This window comes from Hibiscus syriacus, unplaced genomic scaffold (assembly GCF_006381635.1).
Source record: "Hibiscus syriacus cultivar Baekdansim isolate YM2019G1 unplaced genomic scaffold, ASM638163v2 tig00117032_pilon, whole genome shotgun sequence".
NCBI classification, from domain to species: domain Eukaryota; kingdom Viridiplantae; phylum Streptophyta; class Magnoliopsida; order Malvales; family Malvaceae; genus Hibiscus; species Hibiscus syriacus.
Genome location: NW_024063532.1, coordinates 482,528 through 505,696, shown reverse-complemented (window position 1 = coordinate 505,696; position 23,169 = coordinate 482,528). Strand labels below are relative to the sequence as shown.

The 23,169-nt window shown below is 36.5% G+C and overlaps 2 protein-coding genes, 1 long non-coding RNA gene and 2 pseudogenes across 4 annotated transcripts; 3 read left to right on the top strand and 2 right to left on the bottom strand.

The window, feature by feature from the left end:
- Positions 1–466: 466 nt before the first annotated feature.
- Positions 467–5,662, top strand: LOC120196363 (annotated as a pseudogene).
- A 1,884-nt stretch (positions 5,663–7,546) lies between these two features.
- LOC120196362 lies at positions 7,547–10,544 on the top strand (annotated as a pseudogene).
- A 464-nt stretch (positions 10,545–11,008) lies between these two features.
- LOC120196346 (GDP-L-galactose phosphorylase 1-like) lies at positions 11,009–16,038 on the bottom strand. Of its 2 annotated transcripts, none has more exons than XM_039198167.1 (8): positions 15,932–16,038; positions 14,806–15,207; positions 14,103–14,224; positions 13,968–14,027; positions 13,661–13,888; positions 12,777–12,956; positions 12,272–12,523; positions 11,009–11,239 (listed from the first exon to the last, which is right to left on the bottom strand). In XM_039198167.1, exons 2-8 carry the CDS (start codon positions 14,894–14,896, stop codon positions 11,045–11,047), a joined length of 1,128 nt encoding a protein of 375 aa, XP_039054098.1. In that variant the 5' UTR covers positions 14,897–15,207; positions 15,932–16,038; the 3' UTR covers positions 11,009–11,044. The 2 variants fall into 2 exon arrangements, with proteins under 2 accessions (XP_039054098.1, XP_039054099.1); XM_039198168.1 differs by having other exon boundaries at positions 14,940–15,207.
- Positions 16,039–17,798: 1,760 nt separating this feature from the next.
- LOC120196361 lies at positions 17,799–20,282 on the top strand. Its single transcript, XM_039198185.1, has 5 exons — positions 17,799–18,225; positions 18,405–18,617; positions 18,714–18,862; positions 18,947–19,015; positions 19,100–20,282. The coding sequence occupies exons 1-5, from the start codon at positions 18,028–18,030 to the stop codon at positions 20,280–20,282; spliced, it is 1,812 nt and encodes a 603-aa protein (XP_039054116.1). The 5' UTR covers positions 17,799–18,027.
- A 604-nt stretch (positions 20,283–20,886) lies between these two features.
- Positions 20,887–22,759, bottom strand: LOC120196284. The gene is made up of 3 exons (XR_005523153.1): positions 22,580–22,759; positions 21,675–21,944; positions 20,887–21,551 (listed from the first exon to the last, which is right to left on the bottom strand). It is a non-coding gene; the product is annotated as an uncharacterized LOC120196284 (long non-coding RNA).
- Positions 22,760–23,169: the final 410 nt, after the last annotated feature.

Sequence of the window (23,169 nt, the reverse complement as noted above, 5' to 3'; positions counted from 1 at the left end):
GACGGGAAACGACAATTTTTAAAATTACAAGTGTCACAGACATAACATCTCGGCCTTGTTGTTATGTCGTGCGACACCTGAATGAGACAACTCCCAGACAAGTCAGCCTTCTCCAACATAGATCCAAGCCTCGAATTAACTTGTCAAGAAGGCAAGTCACATTGGCTAAGAATCACCCCTCAAGTCAGTAGTCGATCCCACCGTTTCCTGTCCGAACAAACAAGCCACACATTAGTCTCGCGCCACAAGATAATTCCAAAGCCACAAGTACTATTGGAAGGGAGATCCCGCAGGACATAGCGAATTCTAGATAGCAACCCCTCTCCTCAACCAAGAGCGCGATATGAGACCAACTGGCCCCAAACCCTCCCTAGGTATCATCCTAGAGAAACATCGTACCATACACTTGGTCCCGATGCCCGCACACCTAGGTTCCTCATTAACCTAGGAGAAGGTCGCTTACACCATGGTAGCTCCACATGCTAGCTGTGAGGGGATGGTGGAAAAGGTACGACATATAAAATAATTTTAAAATTATAAATATATATAAAAATCATAAATAAAATTAAATATCAAGACTCAAACCAAAATATTAAGTTTAGAACAGTAAAATTCCTAAATTATTTCTATGACCAAATTATAATTATTGTAAATTATGTAACCTTTTCAGTAAACATATAATATTTGAGGACTATCTATGAGATTATTCCATTTTTAGAGATAGTGATTTTCAAAATGGTAGATCTCGATTCTTTTTCAGTTTTCTTTTTTTAGAGATCTTCGAAATAACAAGTAAAGGAGAGGAATGTTTTTGTTACCTTAGACCTAGGGTTTGGTCTCGTCGGAATTGGGAAAGTCGAGTTACTCACCGTGGAAATGAACCGATAGTCGTAACGTTGAGAAACATCACTAGAGATCGGAGGAGACCAAAGGCCAAGGGGTTTTCTATTTTAGTTTTCTAGGTTTAATGGTTTAGACAAAGGGAAACAGGGTTCAAGTTCGGATCAAGCTCGATGTTGGGTTCATCGGTTGCTTCTGGTGGCAGTCGACATGAAGGCAAGCCTGTCGCCGATGGATGAGCAAAATTGTCCCTGGGGACGTCCCCAGATAAACTTTGATTGTCCCCCAATTCGATCAGCCGTACCCTACCACCGTGGCACATCACTGGTACGTACCCAACCATCCCCGAACCGTCTCCGTACCAAAAACATATCGGGTACTTGAAACGGGCCTCCTTCGCCGTCTAAGTGCTTCTTAGGGGATTAGGGGTTAGATTGACCGGTTGCTGGTTGGATTTAAAGGTATTAGGTCTAGGTTGTATATTAAATTTGTTTAATTGGGTTGCTTATTTAATTTGAGTTTTCATTAGATATATTTTTTATTTTATTTTGAATCGGACTTGGTGAATGGATTTTTAAACCCAAACAAAATTAAAGTAGCATAAAAAATATCCAGTTGGGCACAAAGAAATTCAGGCGGGTGCAATTAATTTTAGAGTGAGCCAATATATAAAAATAAATATATAATATACTAATTTTATATTCCAGGTGCCCACCCTGGAGACTATATACCTCCGCCACTGTTTGATACACAATATGAGAGTTTTGAAGATCAAAACAGTTGAAATATTGTATCAATGAGAAGAAAATGAACTTATATAAAACGGATGTTGAATTACTTTGTTAACCTTAAAACATAAGTAAGAAGGTTGAAGTCAAAACTTCGTCAAGGGACTAACATCTCCGCGGGACCCGGGGCTCCGTCACTTACGACTTCCGAGAGATTCGAAGTCTCGTGAGGCGGCGAGCTGGGAACGGCTGTCAGCGTTGCCCTCATGGAAGCTAAGACGCTTGAACTCCATATCCCCACTCGCCATCAGTGATCTCAACGCGCGTATCATTCAATATCCATAAGCGTATCATTATAAAAAAATGTTAGCGTAATTGTTTAAACAGATTCAGATTTTTAAAAATATATATATATTTTGGTTAAAATGATTAAAATTGCCCCTTTTAAATGTTATGAAACGTCTTTCTAATTTTGCAATTTTTTTATTTACTATTTTTTATTGCAATTAATATTTGTTTCACCTGTTATTTTTTGTAATTCTTCATTTACAATTTGGTAGAGTGAAAGGAAATGACATTGATAGATCTTTGATTGCATGCAATTGTAAAAGCAAGAAACAATAGTTTTTCCCCCCAAGGAAGAAACAACAGTTACAAGTTAGAAAAAAGAAGAAGATGATTATTGAATTTTAATTAATAGAATAGAAAAAATAGAAGGGCAGATTTAATTATGTCAGATTCTTGTCTGTATTGAGCAGACAAGGGGAGGATGAAGCGAACTTTTCCAATCTGTTTCCAGTAACACCTCATGTTCTAGTTCCTTATTCAGATAATCTTATCACTTCTTTTAATTAATTATTATTTTTTAAACATTTCTGGCATAGTCCTCCATCTCACCTGATTTGGCATCTTTCTACCAATCATAGTTCCATTGCAACCCATTGTGTTCTTTCCTTCAGTTGTTGACTCCTTTTCTTTTGATTTCCAGCTCAGCTTGATTTGGATCTGGTCTTTTTCAGTTGGCCAACAAAGTTTCTTTTTTCAAGGAAAAGTTTCAGGTTGGTTTTATGCTATGTTAGGGGGTTCTCAAGGGGAAAACTCAAATACCCAGATTGGATCATTGAGGTAAATTGATATTTCTTGTTCCAAAAGGGGAATGCATGTTGCTGAAGTTGCTTGCTGAGATATAAACCTCTAACTTTTTCTTATTCTTCTGTCAAGGCTTGATGAAAAAGGGAAAAGATACGTGACTTGTTTCTTTTATTAGCATTGGTTTATTCATGCTATTTAGGAACCTTTCCATCTTACTTTCTTAGAAGAATAAGAGAGAGAGAGAGAGAGAGAGTGGTAAACTGGTAACGGGGAAGGGCCAAGGCAGAGATTTATTGTATTTGCTCCTCCTTGTTGTACTATCTGCAGTTTTTAAAAGTGGAGAAGCTCAGTCAAAGTCTTTTCTGATAAATTGTGGTACAGATTCCAGTCTGAATGTTGATGGTAGAAAATGGGTTGGTGATTTGACTCCTGATAACAATCTCACCCTTAATTCTCCTGGTTTTGTTTCCTCTACTTCTACACTAAGTGGTGATTCGATCTTTGCGCCACTCTATAAATCTGCCCGGCTTTTCAGTGATGAATTGAACTAAACGTTTAATGGCATTCAAGGGAACTGTTTCTTGAGGCTTCATTTCTGCCCCTTCTCCTTTGAGGACCGCAATGTAAATGAATCTTCTTTCGATGTTGTGGCAAATGGTCTTAAACTCTTAGCACAGTTCAATGTTGTTGGTGATATTGGACACAAGAATTTGTACCTCCAAAGTTCAGGAAGCAATTCCAGCTCATTCGTTTTGGTTAAAGAGTATATTTTACCCATCAATTCAAGTACGCTTGTGATTGAGTTCACGCCAACCAAAGGATCATTTGGTTTCATTAATGCCATAGAGATGATCCCCATGACCGATAAACTTTTTGCAGATTCAGTCAGTAAAGTGGGTGGAAACGATGCAAATCTGAATCTAAGTGGAAGGGGAATTGAAACTATGTATAGGTTGAATGTTGGGGCCCCGGATATTAATCCCTCTGAGGATTCCCATTATTGGAGAGCATGGGATGTGGATTCTGGCTATATGATCACAGCAAATGCAGGTTGTGAAATGCATTAAAGTTCTAATATTACCTATGCTTCTGCAAATGATTCTTCAGTGGCTCCTCTTCTTGTTTATGAAACAGCAAGAAGCATGTCTAACAACCAAGTCTTGGAGAAAAGATTCAATATGTCATGGAGGTTTGAAGTGGATCCTGGTTTTGATTACTTGATCCGCCTACACTTCTGTGAGCTAGTTTTTGATAAGCCGAATCTGAGGATTTTCAGAATCTACATAAATAACCGGACTGCGGCAAATAATTATGACCTTTTCGTGAAGGCAGGTGGAATGAATAAAACTTACCATCAAGATTACTTTGATGCAGTTTCTTCACACATTAATAACCTCTGGATTCAACTTGGTCCTGACACGGCAGCTGGTGCTTCAGGCATTGATGCTCTCTTGAATGGGCTGGAGATCTTCAAGCTTAGCCGAAATGGAAACCTTGCCCACGTGCAGAGATATGATTCAACCGGGAGTTCAAATCATCCTTCAAAGCACTGGGTTCTCTGGGTGGGCATTGCTGCTGGTGTAGCCAGTGTTGTCATTCTTGCAATTGCTGTTATCCGTATAATCTGTTTTTGCAGAAAACCAGGAAAAGAATCAGGTGACACAAAAACAACACTCTCGGGTGGCGACCATTATTCCTTCATGGTTCTATTTTAAATAGCTCTGCTAATGCCAGGTGATCGTCTAGACTTCAAAATCCAAATGGATCTATGGCCTCCACTGGTGTTGGCAAGCAATTTACACTTGCTGAGATTCGGGTGGCAACTAATAATTTTGATGAAAGTTTAGTGATCGGTGTAGGGGACTTTGGCAAAGTATTTAAAGGGGTGATTGAAGATGACACTCTTGCAGCCATAAAACGGGCAAATCCGCAATCTTATCAAGGGCTTGCTGATTTTCACACCGAGATTGAGATGCTTTCAAAGCTTAGACATGGGCACTTGGTCTCCATGATTGGATTCTGTGATGAACAACATGAGATGATCTTGGTCTATGAATACATGGAAAATGGAACTCTTAGAAGTCATCTGTTTGGAAATGATGTAGCACCGTTGACTTGGAAGCAGAGACTAGAAGCATGCATTGGTGCTGCCCGGGGATTGCATTACCTTCATACAGGAGCAGAGCGAGGAATTATTCACAGGGATGTTAAAACAACCAACACTTTGTTGGATGAAAAAATTCTGGCTAAGATGTCAGATTTTGGGCTATCAAAAACCGGTCCTTCTTTGGAACATACTCATGTTAGTACTGCAGTGAAATGGAGCTTTGGATATCTTGACCCTGAGTATTTTTGCAGGCAGCAGTTGACCAAGAAATCCGATGTGCACTCTTTCGGAGTGGTGCTGTTTGAAGTTGTTTGTGCTCGTGTTGTTATAAATCCTAGCTTGCCAAAAGATCAGATAAATCTTGCAGAGTGGGCAATGAGATGGCAAATACAAAGGTCGCTTGAAACCATTATTGACCCACATCTGAAGGGAAAATATTCTCCAGAATCAATGGAGAAGTTTGGAGAGATAGCAGAAAAATGTCTTGCAGATGAGGGGAAGAACCGGCCTACTATGGGAGAAGTTATATGGTACTTGGAGTACGTGTTACAACTTCATCAAGCATGGCTTGCGGCCAACACCATAGATAATTCCTTCTCGAGCAGTCAGGCCTTGAGGGATTTGGAAGAGAGAGAAGTTGAAAATAGGCAGTCTGACGGAAACTCTGGTTTAGAGACATCCTAACCAGAACAGAAGCTATAGGTGGGTCTGAACACTGAGCTTGTCTGACGAAAGACAGTTGAATTGCTGGTAATTGTATTCCTTTACAATATAAAACTACTAGTAGCTGAAAATTCTTTTTATTTTTTGTTGTATTAAACTTGAAGAGTTCCTTGTGTATGATGCTTAGTAAGCATGCAGAAAAATGATGAAATCATGATAGTGTCCAATGTTTTAATTGGTTTTACTTTTGTAACTTTGCATGCATGGTTTTGTTTTGTTTCGCGAAAATAATATCCCAAGTTCAATGCTGGCTAATTGCATATGCATTACTGCTTCCCTCCTATCACTCCTTAAATGTCATCTCATTCATTCTAAGTTTTGAACTTGAAACTTACAATACATTTGGTTGGTCGGAATGATCCTATTCGGCACGGTACGGTAGCACGCCTGCTTCAGACTGGAGTAAGATGCTTGAGTTTAGATCAATTGTTCATGAAAATTTTTAGGGTATTATTGATTGAGAGATTCTTAGAAGACTTACTCGGCACTTTTCTCACGGTTGGGATCGTCCAACAAATCACCAGAGGTTCATGAACCTAAAATAATCGATCCTTAAATTATAAATCCTCCTGGATCCACCCTTAACTTTTCCAAAATCATCATTTTTTGGTCATCATCATCAACCGTAAAGGCTTCTGTTGATATTCAACTTAAAAGGTACTGATTTTTGTTGCCCAGTTCTAGAAATCATTCTATTATTTGTAGTCAAGTGAGTTTCAGGGACCTTAATTCTCACTTTCTCTGTTGCTTGTTTCTATTAAATTTCAATTGTATGTAACACACTTGTTTGTCATTTAAAATTGAAATATTTATTGATTTTTGTTTTGAATACAAATAAAATTCCCAAAAATATCAATGAATTTGAAACCCCAGTTTTTTAATTATTTTTCATTAATTTTACAACTAATTAAAAAAAAACACTGCAACACCATTTTAGCACCTTAATCCTTATTGAAGTTTAGCTTTTATCCTTATCACCCCACTTTTGTGATTCTAAGATTTGAGTTTCATTTGAATGAGATGAAATGAGTTGTGCAAAAATAAACGCAATGGTTGATAGATTAAATTTTTTTTAGGATTCATATTCATGGGAGCAAGATATATTAATCGCCTGGGATGGCGGTTGTCATGGTAGTCGACTGCGAAAATGGTGATTAGAATCCAAGCTGATGCATATGCAATTAAAATAATACTAAAATCATACCTAATCAATTAAAATAATAATAAAAATACCAAGTCAACATAAAGTTAGAGAAAATAACGGTTGAGTGACAAAAAAAATCAATCTCTAAAGTTTAATGATTAAATTTTAAACTTTTAAAGTTCAGTGAGCCAAATAGGAGAGAGAGTAAAGCCCAGTGATTAAATTTGTAATTTACCCTTCTTTTAAACAGGCTCAGAAGTATTCAAAAGGATAAATAAAGTATACAACTCATCTGATTAAATTGAACAAACTTTACTATGCAACGATCAGCCATATTTTTTTAGTTAACAAACTTTAATGTAGTCTACCGCACTCAATTGGATAGAAGAATGGGAAATTTTGAACCATAAACCCTTTTATGTATCATCTATTTATCTTGTGAAATGTTGTCACAGTTGGGAGAGAGGAGGAGAAGCACGAAGCGAAGGGTATTGAGGATTTAGAAAATGAATTAGGGATTGAGCTAGGGATTACACGTAGTGAATTAGGGAAATTTTGATGAAGAGGAATTAAAAGGGGAACATGTGATTCACATGAGGAAAATTAACATAAAGAATAGAGCAGACTTACTTGAGGAAGGGAAAAAGGGCCTTAGGATAAGCCCAAGCCAAAATAGGAGGAAACATAGTGTATTGTGATTAAATAACCATGTACTGTAGAATATAATTTTCATGTGTGAAAAGATTGGACTTTTTCTTCTCTTGAATCTCTATTCTCTCGTCTACTCTCTCCTATTTTCTTCTCTTCTTCGTCTATTTTTCTTCTCTATTTCTTGAGGGTCATAACAAATTGGTATCAAGAGCCATTAATCCTAACATGTTGATATCTGTGTATTCCAAGAAAAATCGAATAATGGCTGAATCAACTGACTTATCTACTATTCAAAAGCAGATTGCAAAACTTACAACTCTGGTGAAGCAAGCAACAGATGTCACAAAACCTCCTCAATGGTGGAAAGAGCATGAACGTCGATTAAGGACGTTGGAATCTAGAATGAAAATGAATCAGATGTATGTGAAAATGGTTTTACAGATTCTGACAGGTAAAAAGTGTGAGCAAAAACATGATAATTCTTACGTGTTCGATAAAATGACTGTGAGAGTAGAAGATGTTGAATTTCAATCAATCAATAACACCATTTTCCAGCTTCATCAAAATGTCAAAATGGCGAGATCTTCGCAGTTGTTCTCATTGAAAACTCACGGTATATCCCTATCGATTCAGGTTGCTACTCTTATATCGCATGTTTTTTTATTCACCCAGACTCTTTGATGGCACAATTCAAAAAGCTCGAACGGCAACGAAACAATTAGGCGGTTCTCCTTCAACAATAAATGTGAATAAGTTTCCACAGTGTCAAAAATATGGTAATTCAAATAGACTGAATTCTATAGTTCAATCGATGTTTAGAGAAAATTATTTCATGGTGTTTATGAATGCCAGTGAACATATCTCAATCCTTGATCCTTATGTGTTTCAGCTTTTGTTGATGAGATGGAGTAGGTTATTTGTTTGGACTGAGCCCCAAGACAAGAGTATTGTCACATTTGGCTCAAAGTTGATGAAAAATGACTATGTTTATCAGTTTTCAAGTGAGTCTGATGATTTTATTGATGAAGGATATGATTCTGGTGATGATTTTCGTAGTTCAATACAAAATGGCATGCATCCAGAGGTGAACTTGAAGAATGTGTTGAGTGGGTTAGTTGCAATTGTAACTAGGCGTAATAAAGGCTCCTCGAGTGTTTCTTTGAATCAGCAATACCATCGTTTTAATGTTTCATTTTTGGGGTCTGGAAAGATTGGGGATACATATTTGTACTCCTCTGTTTATATGCTAAGTGCCACTCCACTTCTGGAGTCGAATGAGTTAGATTATAACATATATAAAGAGGTTTTGGAAGCTGAGCCTCCGGAGTGGATTCTAGATGGTTTTACCATAGCTTGCATGTACATTGCTCTCTTTACTTCACTTATACGTGGAAGATATCATTGCAGGTTTTGTGGAGGGATTTTTTGCAAAGCATGTTCTAAGTGTTCTAAGGGAAGATGCTTACTACATGTTAAATTTAGGGAAAGAAATTCCCAGAGGGTGTGTGATTCTTGCTATGATAGGCTTGATCCATTGCAGAGTGTTCTTATCAATACCATAAGCAATGTTGCGCAAGTAGCTATGCATGATGTCATGGATTGGACATGTACTCGTGGTTGGTTGAACTTGCCAATTGGTTTGTCCATGGAACATGAGATCTAAAATCATCCAATACCTTGAAAAGCTATTGCCAGGTTGCTAGGTCGAATCCAGAGAGATCTATACAATTGATAGTTTTGAAAGGAGCCAAAGGCTTAACTATTCTAATTATTGTTAAAGCTGGAGTTCTTGTTGCATACAAAGTTGGGAACAAGCTATTTTTCGATAAAATAGATGGGTCACAATTGGATTTGTTGTCTTTCCACGAGACATCTCAGGAGCCATTACTTGAAGCTAAAGATGATATTAACTCGGCTTATTCCTTAAGCGTTGAAGTTGCATATATAAATCAGAAGTTTTCACAACAGGTTTTATAGGCATGGGAATAAGGTTAGTTTCGATGAGCCAAATTCGTTTGTCAATAAAGGCGACGAAGTGGCTTATGTTGCTTATAGGTATAAAAGGTGGACGCTTGATAATGATATACAGTTAGTTGCTCCGTGTGAGGTTCAAAGTGTTGTTGATGTTAATAACCAGAAGTCTTTCCTTACTTTGAATGCACTTAATGATTTGATCCCAAGTACTCTGATGTTGATTGGAGGTAGAAGTTGGAGACTCAAAGGGGTGCGGTTTTGGCTACTGAGTTAAAGAACAATGCGAATAAGTTGGCTAAATAGACTGCACAAGTGATTTTAGCCAATGTTGATTTGATGAGTTTAGGACATGTTTCGAGGGTGCATCCTAAGGATCATTTTAACCATGTGATATTGGGTGTTATTGGTTACAAGCCGAGAAATTGTGCTACTCAAATTAATCTCAATACTGTGAAAATATGGGGATTGTGAAGTCTATTAGCTACTTGTGTCCGAAGTTAAATGAGGGGAAATATGTGCGTGTGAATGATCCTTCCAAGCCTGAAATGAGGATTTATGAGGTTCCAACAGATGATTCTGAGAATGATTATGTGGAAGAACTACAGTGTACGCTTTCAAGACATAATTTTGTAATTGAACAACTTAAAGCAGAAATTGAAACACATGTTACGAATAAGCCAGACTCAAAACAGAGGAAAACAGAGTTTCTTGAGGTTAGATTTGGTTTGGAAAAGATTATTGTCGTCTTGGGAGGTAGAGTTTATTGAAGGCCAAAATCCTATTGGTATCAAACCCTTTTACCTGTTTTAGAAAAGCAAGTTAACACCATGTTGTTGGAGGCTCAAAATTCAAAATCTAAAGCAGAGGAACTTGGTACCAAGTTGGTCGAAAACCAACATGTCGGGAATGTTATAACACGCGAGGGCCCTACAGGGTGCAGAGGCCAGAGACATACAAGCAATGGATAATTAGTTGGGATGGACTTCTTTCTTTTGCAACTTGGAAGGATTTTTTGGTCTTGCTATCACAAATTCGATACTTTGATCCTTGGGGACAAGGATCGTCTAAAGGGGGAGGAATTGTCATGGTTGGGAGAGAGGAGAAGGATGAAGCGAAGGGCATTGGGGATTCAGAAAATGAATTAGGGATTGAGCTAGGGATTGCACGTAGTGAATTGGGGAATTTTGATGAAGAAGAATTAAAAGGGGAGTATGTGACTCACATGGGAAAAATTAACATGAAGAAAAGAGCAGACTTACTTGAGGAAGGGAAACTAGGGCCTTAGGATAAGCCCAAGCCAAAATAGGAGGAAACCTAGTGTATTATGATTAAATAACCATGTACTGCATAAAAGTTTTCACGTGTTAAAAGAATAGACTTTTTCTTCTCTTGAATCTCTATTCTCTCGTCTACTCTCTCCTCTTTTCTTCTCTTCTTTGTCTATTTTTATTCTCTATTTCTTGAGGGTCATAACAAATGTGTGCTATTTGTATGCACCAATTGGGGTCGATTATGTAAGCCTTTTTTTAGATGCTATGTTAATGATGTTCAAAATTTTCTTATATAATACTTTAGTGATTTCTCCCCTTATTAGTTTCATGCTTACGGTAAAATAAAAGCCGTCCTGATAAACAAACAGCTTTCACAAGATCTTCTTAATTCTCATAAACAAACAAGCAAACACCTAAACACAAGCCCGAGTTCCCAATAGGCAATAGGAAAGGGGGGGGATTGTAAATGGCAATGCAATTCCACCATATAAACATGCATTCATAAGCTTTTAGATCAAACATCGAATTTACTGGCAATGCTGCAACAAAGCTGCTTCACAGCTTCAAAGTCACAATCGTCAAGGGAGAAACTGCTCAGTCGATTAAGCATGGCGTCCTCAGTAACTTGATCAAATTCATACCTATCTGCATACAAGAAGTAACCCCCACATTCCCAGGCTGAGATTGCACGAGAGGCTGCACAAGTTTTCTGTTGGATGGATTCAAAATACAACTATCATCAGTACTCAACAATATGAATCCTCCAATTTGACATCAATTTTGATAAAGAAACCAATCACAAAATCTAGACTGATGTTCTGAATTGAAGATGAAAAAACTCAAACACATAAGATTGTGTTCTGTTCAGCATTTTCTGTCTCCTTGTTCTTCACAAATGATAATTGCCCACATACAAAGCTCTACAGATGCTGCAATACCCTACCGTGCTCAAAATAAACTACAGAAATCAGATTTAAAAGCAATGTCTGCAATTAAGGACTCAAATCTTACTTCCGTTCCTCATATTGCAGATCCCACAATAGGTAAATATATTTTCTTAGATAACCAATAAAAATTTGCCACGCGTCCATGTATCGACACATAACCAGTGTAATTTTCCTCCCTATTTTACGCTTTAACCTATCACATGGCATTATATTGACAACCGATGTTTCTATTCGGGTACTACTAATATGGGACCTATTTGATTCCACTCATCATTTTGTGATTCAAAATATGATGTCTTCTAAACAAATTAATAAAAATCAATTATGAAGGGGTTTTTTAACGAGACCTCCAACTCTTATAAAAAAAACAAATTAATAAAAATACAGAGCTCCATATCATACGACATCATAAATGTGGAATCTTTCGACCCTTTAGGTTATATAATCTTTATTATACGGCAGTGCACCCCATTTTTGGCGTGACCTTACATCGTCACAAAGCATGTTTTTATTTTCCATATAAAACATGTCATACTTAAGCATGATGAGTAGGTTGAAAGTGTAATTTAATGAATGTACGTACATAATTTCAAAATGTAAAACAATTGAAACTATAAAGTACAAAACAGCATGATTAACCCAAAATTTTAAGAAACAACAGCATCTAGAAGGTAGAAATAACTAACTACAATCTTGCCTTCTAGACTATGGCATCGAAATGTGTATTTAAGAAAAAATAGTGAGATATCCAGTTTCAGCAAGAAGGAAATTATGCTTTGAACAAACATACTTACCTGAAGAAACAAGAAAACCCTTTTGCCAGAATCAGATATCATCAGATTATATTGAACATTCTTTTCCTCTAAATGGGAACATATCTCAGAAATAGCTGCCGCCAGTATTTTGAGATTATGGGTGGTCGTGAAAGAGAGGGTTTTAATAGGATAATCTATGATAGAACATATGTGAATCCCTCTCCTACCACCTCCAAAGAAAGTACTTACAGGCCTGAATTCCACAGGTAGAGGGTGAGGAAGGTAACAAGCCTGCAACATCAAATAAGAGAATCTTGATAGCTATAAGCATGCATCGTGTAAAAACAACGTATTTAAGCATGCAAACATCCATTTGAGAATACAGTCATCATTCTCAAGGCTAAAATAACCACCGCTTATAAGTTACAACCAAGAGCTTCACACAGTGAAAGTATTCAAAGCATCATACAGAAAGAACCAATAATTAATGTAACCAAACTTGGATATTAGTACCCCAAAAAAGGATTAAGTTAAGGAATTTTACCTCAAAATATACAGCAGAAAAATTAGGTCTATAGCAATCATAAAACATGCGAAATGATTGGTTATTAATTTCTGCAGCAAGCCTTGTGGATATTTCAATAGATCTCGCATCAAGGAACGGATAAAGTTTGTTTGAGAAACAAGGTACCAGGTAGACGTGCCCATATTCAACAGGAGTTACCTAAAAACCAAAGAGTCATGGATTAGAAGAATATAATAACTTAAAGAACCAAATTCTTGGGTATAGCAACCACTTAGATTTAGCTACACAAAAATGGAAACCTACTGTTCCTCATGGGTTACATAATTGTATTTTTCAATATCTTCATGTTTTATTTCCAAAAAAAGACGGTGGATTGAAGCTTAAAGTACTGGAAGAGTACTCCAATGCCACAAAAATAGAAGCTTTCTTGGAAAATCATGAAAAAGAACGAAAACATAATGAAGATTGACACAATTAGTATCAAGGTAGATACATAATTCATTCATGGGAAACCTAATTCAGACTTGATAAAAGGATACCACACCCAACCCAAGTCAACAAGGATCCAAATATTCCAGCAACATATTTTCTAGTATATCAGTTATATGGAACACTCCAAAGGCTCCAGGTCCCTTGTGTTGAAAGAAAATATTAGAAGGAAACAAATACCTTCCGGGCAATAGTTTTACAGTATATATCTCAATAATTGATAATATGGATATATTGCCAATAACCCATTGGCTTAGTGACAAGATATTTGTGCTGTATGGCATAAAAGCTTGGGTTCAATCCCTAGCAACCCTACCCCTTTCCTAATTAACAAAATAAAAATATGAATATATACCATCTTCACACAGGAAATACACTTTAAGAGCCAAAAGTTAAGCAATACTTGGCCTTACATTGATGATCACTAAGACGGCACTGTCAGGCACATCAGCTGAAGGAGTAAGCTCAGATTTTGCCTTCTTACTGCTAGCAAGACAAAAGAGTAGTTCCTCTGGGTGTTTCATGCAGTCAAATACAAGAGGATAGAACTCATGGAGTTTTTTTCCCTCAGATTTGAACTGATGATCTGTTATCTGCCCTTCATTCAATTGAGAAAGAAACTTCATCTTTCCAGTAATGACCTATATAATGCAACACATAAATCATGTTTACCACCTTAATTCCAGCTTTATACTTAAAAGAAATCATCTATCTAAATACCTTAATTTCTGAAGTTGTGACGTCATATTTGAAATAACCTTTCAACATTCGGTCTTCCCACTGCCAAAGCAACAGGAAAAATTAATAAAGGTGATAGGTATACCTTAACAAGTATGCTCCACATTTGTTCTATACCTGAGATAGCAGAACAGCATCCAACATACTTTGTTCTTCCCCAGTGATGCATGACATACCTTCAAATGAAGTGTTTTCCTCAAGAGATTGACTACTAAAGTTGTAAATAGGGAAATCCATACCTGTATATTTTTTTGAAGATTCTCAAAACATGATTGAAGAAAAATAAAATAAAAATATGCTAAGAGTCCAATGAAAACTCAGCCTTTCAGCATGTTCTAAAATTTTATAGCAAGATGAATATTGTCTTTACTCCAATCCAAATGGAATTGCATATCCATTAGCCAAGATATCTAGAAAGCTTTTCTCCATGGGAAAATGCCAACCACTAACATGCCACCAAATTTAAAGGGCAGCAAGTGTACTAAACTCACTAAGCTCCTACTCTCAAGAGGAACTAAAATGCATGGGACGTGCATAGTCATACATCATAAATGGTATTTGACGTTCACATCTGGGCTAAAAAGCAAGTCTTATACTTTAACATGCTGAATATTTGCCAAAAATGACAAGATTCATTGTTCTTTTTACTTTACCTCACCCCTTCTAAACTCATATTAAATACAACTATACGAGTAAAACATCAAATGTGACAACCACCACTTGGCTTTCTTGGGGAATGCTTTTTTTTCCAGATAATTTATCCACTGAACTCTATAGATGAACACAGGAGGGAAAAAAAAAAGACAACACAATAACTAACCTTGAAGAAACAAGCAAGAATGCTCTAGCTGCTTAGACTTTCTACTCTTTGTTCGAAAGTTTTTATCTTCAAGCCATTTCACTGAAACCATCTTATAAAAGCAGTCCTAAACCAACAACTATAGCTCCACTCGCAACTTTAAAGACGCTTGTATCAGCAGTTCAGCACCCACCACCAGCAAGGAATGTAAGATCTGCGGGATGCCCACCAGCTGAAGGTAGGGCACCACGACCACCGTGAAATGAAGGGGATGCAATCAAGAATTTAGGAAAAGCTTGCATATACTCTTTGCCCCTTCTAATTTTTTCACAAGGTTCTGTCCTTGGAGCCGTTTTTAAGTTAACAAAGCCAGCCCAAACCGGACCAGCAGATCCACTCCAAAATCTTTTCTAGGGTCAAAAACTGAAATACTTAAGACAGCTGATCAGAACACAACTCCAATATACAATATACAATAAACAAAAAAAATGAGCCTATATACATTTTGACTCATAAGACACACCATAAAAGAAAGGAAAATTAAGACTTCAAATAAACAATCATTGTATGATTCAATAATGGGAATTTCATTAACAAAATGATTAAAATCACCCAAAAAAAAAAGGAAGAAGAAAACAGGAAAAAGCAGAAAAAAGACTATAATATATATACTATTATTTAAACAAACGGAACATATCATAAAGAAGCTTATCGGCTATCCTTCAGCGAAATTTACATTCTCACTAAGCCTCCCTGAAAAAATAATTAATGAAAAACCAATCCAGTTAAAAGAAAAAAATTATCTTCGCAGCAAAATAAACCTTCAAGAGAAAACCTCGAACATACATAATAATTAATAAAAGCATCAGCATTCCAAATCAACCGCAAAAATTTGATATTGCTATCATTCAGTCAACGCCAAATCCAGTAAACTAAATAACTCCATGTCTTCTATCTTCCTAGTTATGAACCAAAAAACAACAACAAATACAAGGAAAAATGAAAACTGCAAAGCAGAATCTTCAACAAATTCAAGATATCATTATGGAAATATCAAATGTTTATTTTTTATTAATTTAATTATATGAACTTTTGGAATGAGATCGAACCAAAGTGAATTAGAGTTAAAGATGAAAATAGAAATTACACAGCTTGAACGGTGTCGCTGCTCCTCGGTGCTCCACTTTGTCTCTCTCCTTTTCTTCAATCTCTCGATGTGATTCGTAAAGGCTGACCATTAAGAAATCCTCATTTTCGTTTGTCTCGAATAGTAAGTTAACACGTTTCATTTTCTATTAAAAAAATAAGAAAAAGAACGAAGATGGTGAGGACGTGAAATGAGGCGGCGAGATAAGCTTGATGACGGGGGTTTTTAGTTCTTTTTCTTTTTTAGTTATTATTATATTTGTTGAATTTGTTTTGTTGTTTTATGCTCGGTTGACATGATCAATTTACCACTTCTGTTTAATATTTTTATTTTGACAATTTCATTGATAACACAATCTGTTGAAGCATCTTATGTTGTGTAAAATATTCACAATTTTTTTTATGTTTATAGAGAAATTAATTTTATTAAAAGAATATTTAAAATTATAATAAAATTTGTAAACCAAATATATATAAAAAAGGGTAAATTACAAATTTGGTAACTAAACTTTACTGTCTCTCCTATTTCACTCACTATACTTTAAATATTTTCAATTTTCTTACTGAACTTAATACATTGGGTTTTTTTTGTCACTCCGCCATTAAATAATTAACGGCGTTAAAATGATTTATTATATAGGTGCAAAACGATGTCGTTTTGGTGAAAATTTTATTTTCTAAAATAACGTCGTCTTTAATGTCATTAACTATTTAACGACAGAGTGACCAAAATAGGAAAGAGATTAAAGTTCAGTGACCAAAAAAATCCAATGTATTAAGTTCCGTAAGGAAATTGAAAACTTTTAAATTTCAATGAGTGAAATAAGAGATAGAGTAAAGTACAGTGATGAAATTCATAATTTACCCTTAAAAAATATTATAACAATTGACACAATAAACTAGTCATTCGAGATCATATGAGGAAAATGTTAAAATTCATAAAAAAAAACTCGAACAAAAGATAGATACAAATAAATCTGACTGATTCTATAAAAAATCACAATAAGGATTAAACTACTGAAAGATCACTAACAACCACAAATCAAAATCAAACGTTGTGAGAAACAATCAACAAATACAAACTGCGTATCCAAATTCAAATTGAGTGTTCAAAGTAGAGAAGTTTAACATGATAATAAATAAGTAACGTCTTGATAAGTCGAGTCAACGTTTTGATCATTTAAGACGACGTCAAATCTAATTCTAAAAAATTAAATGAAAAAAGGCAAAAGAACGAAACATGTCATTATTTCTCATGTACTTTTTTATATCACATATTTGCTTTTCATTTATTTTTTAGTTTCTATAATTCTTTCTATATGATATGTTTTGTTCTCTTTTTTATAACACGTTTTCCTCTAAGACGAACACTAGTGTTGGTGTCGTGGTTTATCAAATAAAATAAAAAATAAAAGAGAAGGGATTAATTATATATAAATATGTTAATTATATTTATAATTTTGTTCGGATGATTTCAAATTTAAATTATTTAATTCAACCTCTCTTTATGAAATCAAAATTTTAATAATTTTAATTTAAGATATAAATTTTGAGGAGTTTTAGATTTTAGAAGAGAGAGGAATGAAATAACTTACAAATAATTTTTTTTACTATAAACATTTACTATCATAATATTAAATTAAACACATAATTAAAACAATTTACCCCCAAAGTAAAAAAGCCACGGTAGAAAACAACGGCTAGTAATTATATAACGGCTACTTATTTTTTTGATTGTCATCCGATTTTTCTCCTCGCAGAATCATCATCACCTTCACACTTTTTTCCCTTTCAATTTTCTCTAAGTTTCTCATCGTTTGCATTGCTGGAATCTTTCTTTCGTTATTTTTTTTATCAAGATACCGGCAGAATTTTGAGATAAAGTGGCTTTCGCTTCCTAAATCCCTCCAATAGAGAGAATTGAAGAGAAACTCAAGAGTCTGGTCCAAATTAATAGGCTTTTCCTTTATTTAGAGGAGGTGTAATAGTTGTTGTATTAGCAGATTGATCGAAAAATTTTTTTTCGACTGATAGAAACACTTCTTGGACAATCTTGAAAAGGGTTTGGAGATTTTGCCGAGAAAAAACAGAGAATCGATGTGGTCAAGCGACAAAAACTTTCCAGCGAGGGGTTTCTTGACCCCACAGCCCCCTGCATGGAAGAAAACACAGTCCGCTACCGCCTTGCCATTGTCTGAGAGGAAAAGAATCTCGCCTGCCAATAATGGCGACTTTCATGTCATTCATAAAGTGCCAGCTTCTGATTCTCCTTATGGCAGGGCAAAGCACGTACAGGTTAATTACACCTTTTCCCATCGTAAATGAGTTTTCTTTTTTTTCCCCTTTTTTCTTTCTATCTTTTTGGTTTTTCCGTTCCATTTTTCTTCCGAACTATTTCCTTGGTATTTTCTTGATTATTGCTTTAGGGTTTAGAGTTCAATGTGAGCTATTTTATTTTGTTTATGGATGCACAGTTGATAGACAAGGACCCAAATAAGGCGGTTTCCCTGTTCTGGGCAGCCATTAATGCTGGAGATCGTGTTGATAGTGCATTGAAAGACATGGCTGTCGTAATGAAACAACTGGATAGATCTGATGAGGCTATTGAGGCAATCAAATCTTTCCGCCATCTATGTTCTCATGATTCTCAGGAGTCTCTTGATAATGTCCTTGTTGAACTCTACAAGGTACGATGCCAATCTTTATCTTCAAATGTTTATGTGTTTCTATTAAAGCTTAATTTTCTGTTTACAAATAAGAGATGAAATCGTTTGTTGTTGCAGAGGTCTGGAAGGGTTGATGAAGAGATTGAAATCCTTCAGACCAAACTGAGGAACATCGAGGAAGGAACTGTTTTCGGTGGGAAGAAGACCAAGATTGCAAGATCTCAAGGGAAGAAGATTCAGATTACTATTGAACAAGAGAAATCAAGGTGGGGTATATCGATTTGTATTCAGACCCTTTATTTGTTCTTAATCTTTCAACTTATAATTTCTGCAATTTGTATATGTTTCAGGATACTAGGGAATTTGGCTTGGGCCTATCTCCAGCAACATAATTATGGAATTGCTGAACAACATTACATGTATGCCATGCTATGTTTATATTCCCTACAAGTATATGTATGTGTCTATAAACATATTTTTGACATGAGTTTGTACCATCACAGAAAAGCTCTGTCTCTGGAGCCAGATAAGAATAAGCAATGCAACCTGGCAATATGCTTGATGCACATGAATAGGATCGGTGAAGCAAAGTCACTGCTTCAGGATGTTAAAGCTTCAGCTGGAACTGAAGAGATGGATGAATCCTACTCGAAATCGTACGAACGTGCTATTGAAATGCTGATGCAAGTAGAGTCTCAATCAAATTTAGAGCCGGTTGTGGAACATGAACCAAATAAAGGGAAAGAAACTCGAAGATTCTTGATGTCACGCGGGGATCAAAGCTTGAAGGAAGCTAGCGTTTTCCTTCCCAGAAATGAAGATAATAGTCCTTGGTGTATGGGCAGGAGAAGGTTGCCTCATGGAGATGAGCAAAATGGTGAATCATACCATGAAAACCACCATCACCTTGACAAGAATGATAACTTGTCTAGATATGATGACACAAGTTCACAATGTACACCAATTGGACTGAAAGGTAGTTTGCAGTCTACTCCACAAACCATGCTCACTGAGAAGTGGAGAAAAGGCTCGTACTTCGGAAGCCCAATTGAAGGGTCAGTGTATTCCAGCAAGCTGAAGGAAGGCTGTAGGTATTCAACCAGACAAGAAGTAGGTTCCTCACATAAGAATATGTATGCTTCCTTAGCAGCTGGTAGGAAGAACTCAGAAGTTCTGTTAACCCAGCCAAGACGATGTTCGTGGGGTTTCACTCCAGATCAGAGGAGAGGAGGAAGATGGGGAGAAGATACAGTTAGAAATTCAAGTCGAAAGCTTTGTTTCGAGCAAACTGTAACCACCGAAAGTGTGACGTCACCTTCAATCCAGAATCTTAAAGAACAACCACCTTCTTCAAGTAATGTGAAGCCCAAAAACTCTCCAGTTGGCGTAGAGGAGGAAGAGGAGTCAGTGGAAGGCTTATTCACTCAGCCAAGAAACTCTTCGTCGAGGCCAAACGATAGAGATAAAACAAGGAGAAGATGGGCTGAAGAATCCATTGGCGGCAATTCATGCGGTGTGACTAATCATCCACTGCAAATTCTTAATGTGGTTTCTTCTAAAGATGAATCAGAAATTGGACTGGAAAAACCAGCAAATACTGCACAAAAAAAAAACCTGGCAGACATGGTTGAAGAAGAGAGAAGGAAGAATTTCAGCGTGGAAAAAATATCTGAGGAAGAGCTCTGATGATGGGTTAACAAGGACGACGAGTTCGGTGATGAAAATCTGAATTCCAACTAATTTATCAGCATCCTGGTCATTCTACGCATATTGAAAATATAACTCAACAGCTAGTATCAATGTGTATGAAGGATAGATACAATGCCTTACCAAACAATGCTTCGTTGAGAAGGAATCGGCTTCAGGTTTTCCAGGACATAACCGGTACATGAAGACTATTTTCATTTAGGCTGTTTTGTAGCTTTAGTTTAATGGTGTTTAAGTGTGATCTTTCTCTTTAGCTGTTCATTGCACCCGACTACCCGAGCATTTGGCTCCACAGTAGTTGAATGGAAATCAAATATGATTTTACGTTTTTAATATACTTTCATGCCTTCTCAGTAGTATTTTTATAACTTACCGTCAGAATAAACACACTTATCCAATTCTTGACCTAAAACAAGACAATCTTATTTCTTAAAATAGTAGTAGACAATCTTATCATTCATCAAAAGCTTTAGAAGCAAATGTAGAGTCACAAGTACTCTATCCATCAAATACAAGGTAGAACTATGTTATGTCAACAAAAGTTTGACAACATAGACATCTCCCAAACGATATGCATATCATTCAGAACTCAATCATCAAATTCCTCTTCTTCCTCTCCTTCCTCGTACTCATCGTTTGCGGTTGCGTCCTGGTATTGCTGATACTCTGCAACTAAATCATTCATGTTACTCTCTGCTTCAGTAAACTCCATCTCATCCATTCCCTCGCCAGTGTACCAATGCAAGAAAGCTTTCCTCCTGAACATTGCTGTAAACTGCTCGTTAACCCTCCTAAACATCTCCTGAATAGAAGTTGAATTTCTGATGAAAGTGGATGCCATTTTTAGACCCTTAGGTGGGATGTCACACACGCTAGACTTCACGTTGTTAGGAATCCACTCAACAAAGTATGATGAATTCTTATTCTGGACATTGATCATTTGTTCATCAACCTCTTTAGTGCTCATCTTACCCCCGCCCGGAACATTGCAGAAGCAGTAAGGCAGCAGCACACATCATGTTTTTGGCATCCCACATCTGCTGAGTCAGCTCAGGAACTGTCAGGTTCCGATACTGCTGTGATCCTCTGGATGTCAAGGGTGCAAATCCAACCATGAAGAAGTGTAGTCGAGGGAAGGGAATAAGATTGACAGCCAGCTTACAGAGATCAGAGTTCAGCTGTCCAGGGAACCTTAGACAGCATGTGACACCACTCATGGTAGCAGAGATGGGTGGTTAAGATCACCAACTGGTCAAGTTAAGATGAATCAGATGGCAGGCAGATAAATATACTTGGGATTTGGGAAACTGATTCCATGTCAGTTGTTAGGAAAATAGAACTGGGCATTTATAATGAAACATCAGAACTTACAAGTTGGAGTGGCAAGCTTGAGGGTGTGGAAGCAGATGTCGTAGAGAGCTTCATTGTCCAACACCACGCATTCATCAGCATTCTCAACAAGCTGATGAACAGAAAGGGTAGCATTGTATGGTTCAACAACTGTATCAGACACCATAGGAGAAGGGAAGACTGAAAACGTCAACATCATGCGATCTGGATACTCCTCCCTAATCTTGGAAATAAGAAGGGTTCACATTCCAGATCCAGTACCTCCTCCCAAAGAATGACAAACTTGAAATCCTGTCCCAAAGGCACATAAAAGTAAGAAATGAAGGCAGGCATTTTTTTTCTTTTCAAGTGAGCTTTCAGAAACCAGCTACTGGTAACAAAAAGCTCTGAAGTAAGAACAAGTTCAAAACTTAAGATTGTACGAACTACAAAGCCGAGCCAATGATATCAATGATAGACAATATTCGTTAAACATCATTACAGAAAACATAAATAAATGGGCTGGGTAATCAAATTAAATTGAATTAAAAAAGACAAGCTTGCAACATATGTTTATTTTCTATGCAAGCATAAGCCGACCAGAACGGCTTTCATGGCAATTGCATAAAAAGCTAAATGCAAAATCAGACCATAATGCAACCACAAAAACTTCAAAGCAAGACATGTGAAAATAAATTTCAATCCTCAAACACAAGACAGTGAAAAAGCATCATAGGATTCAACGCCTTAACAAATCCCTACTTATATCACCATTTACTTCAATGTAATGTTCCATAGGTATGACAGAGAAAAACATATAATCTGCACTACAAAAATGTTATCAGCACAATGAACCCAAGATCAAGAACAAACCCAATAGAAATTAAGGTAAAACGAATAAAATGCAGATAAAAAGCAAATGTAAAAGTTACTGGGATGATAGATACCCTGTAAACAATCACAATTCTCAGCTTCTTTTCTTACGACGTCAAGAACGGAATCAATGAGCTCAGCTCCCTCGGTGTAATGACCCTTGGCCCAGTTGTTCCCAGCACCAGACTGACCGAAAACGAAGTTATCGGGACGAAAGATCTGCCCAAAAGGACCAGATCTGATCTGACGGAGTCAATGTTGATAATGCTCAAAGTATTGGTAATACTCAAAATTCCACTAGCATGAGAAAATGCTCAAATTAGGTTATAGTTATCATGGAAATGCTAATTAATATTGGAAATATAGTGTTGGAAATGATCATTTTACCCTCATTATTTATCCTATAAATAGAAAAATTCATTCATTTTAATCATTCCAAGCAAACATTTGTTTTGAAATATTCCTATCTTAAGAGCTTTGTTTGAGTTGAGAGAAGAGCAATACCACCAAGTTCATTCCAGTTTTCGGGTGTACGAATTCTCGGAGAGCCGTATTAATATCTGGAGAACGGTCCGCCTACTGTAGCGATTACACACGGGAGAATTCGTTTCTAAGGCAGTGATTTTACCACGACACGGTTATCATTCTGATTGATTATTTTATT

Coding starts and splice junctions, on each gene's coding strand:
- LOC120196346 (XM_039198167.1), bottom strand. CDS start 14,896: ATGGTTTCAGTGAAATGGCTTGAAGATAAAAACTTTCGAACAAAGAGT. Junction 14,028..14,102: donor ATGCTGTTCTGCTATCTCAG/GTATAGAACAAA, acceptor TTGCTTTGGCAG/TGGGAAGACCGAATGTTGAA. Junction 11,240..12,271: donor GGGTTTTCTTGTTTCTTCAG/GTAAGTATGTTT, acceptor TCCATCCAACAG/AAAACTTGTGCAGCCTCTCG.
- LOC120196361 (XM_039198185.1), top strand. CDS start 18,028: ATGTGGTCAAGCGACAAAAACTTTCCAGCGAGGGGTTTCTTGACCCCA. Junction 18,618..18,713: donor TCCTTGTTGAACTCTACAAG/GTACGATGCCAA, acceptor TTGTTGTTGCAG/AGGTCTGGAAGGGTTGATGA. Junction 19,016..19,099: donor ATTGCTGAACAACATTACAT/GTATGCCATGCT, acceptor GTACCATCACAG/AAAAGCTCTGTCTCTGGAGC.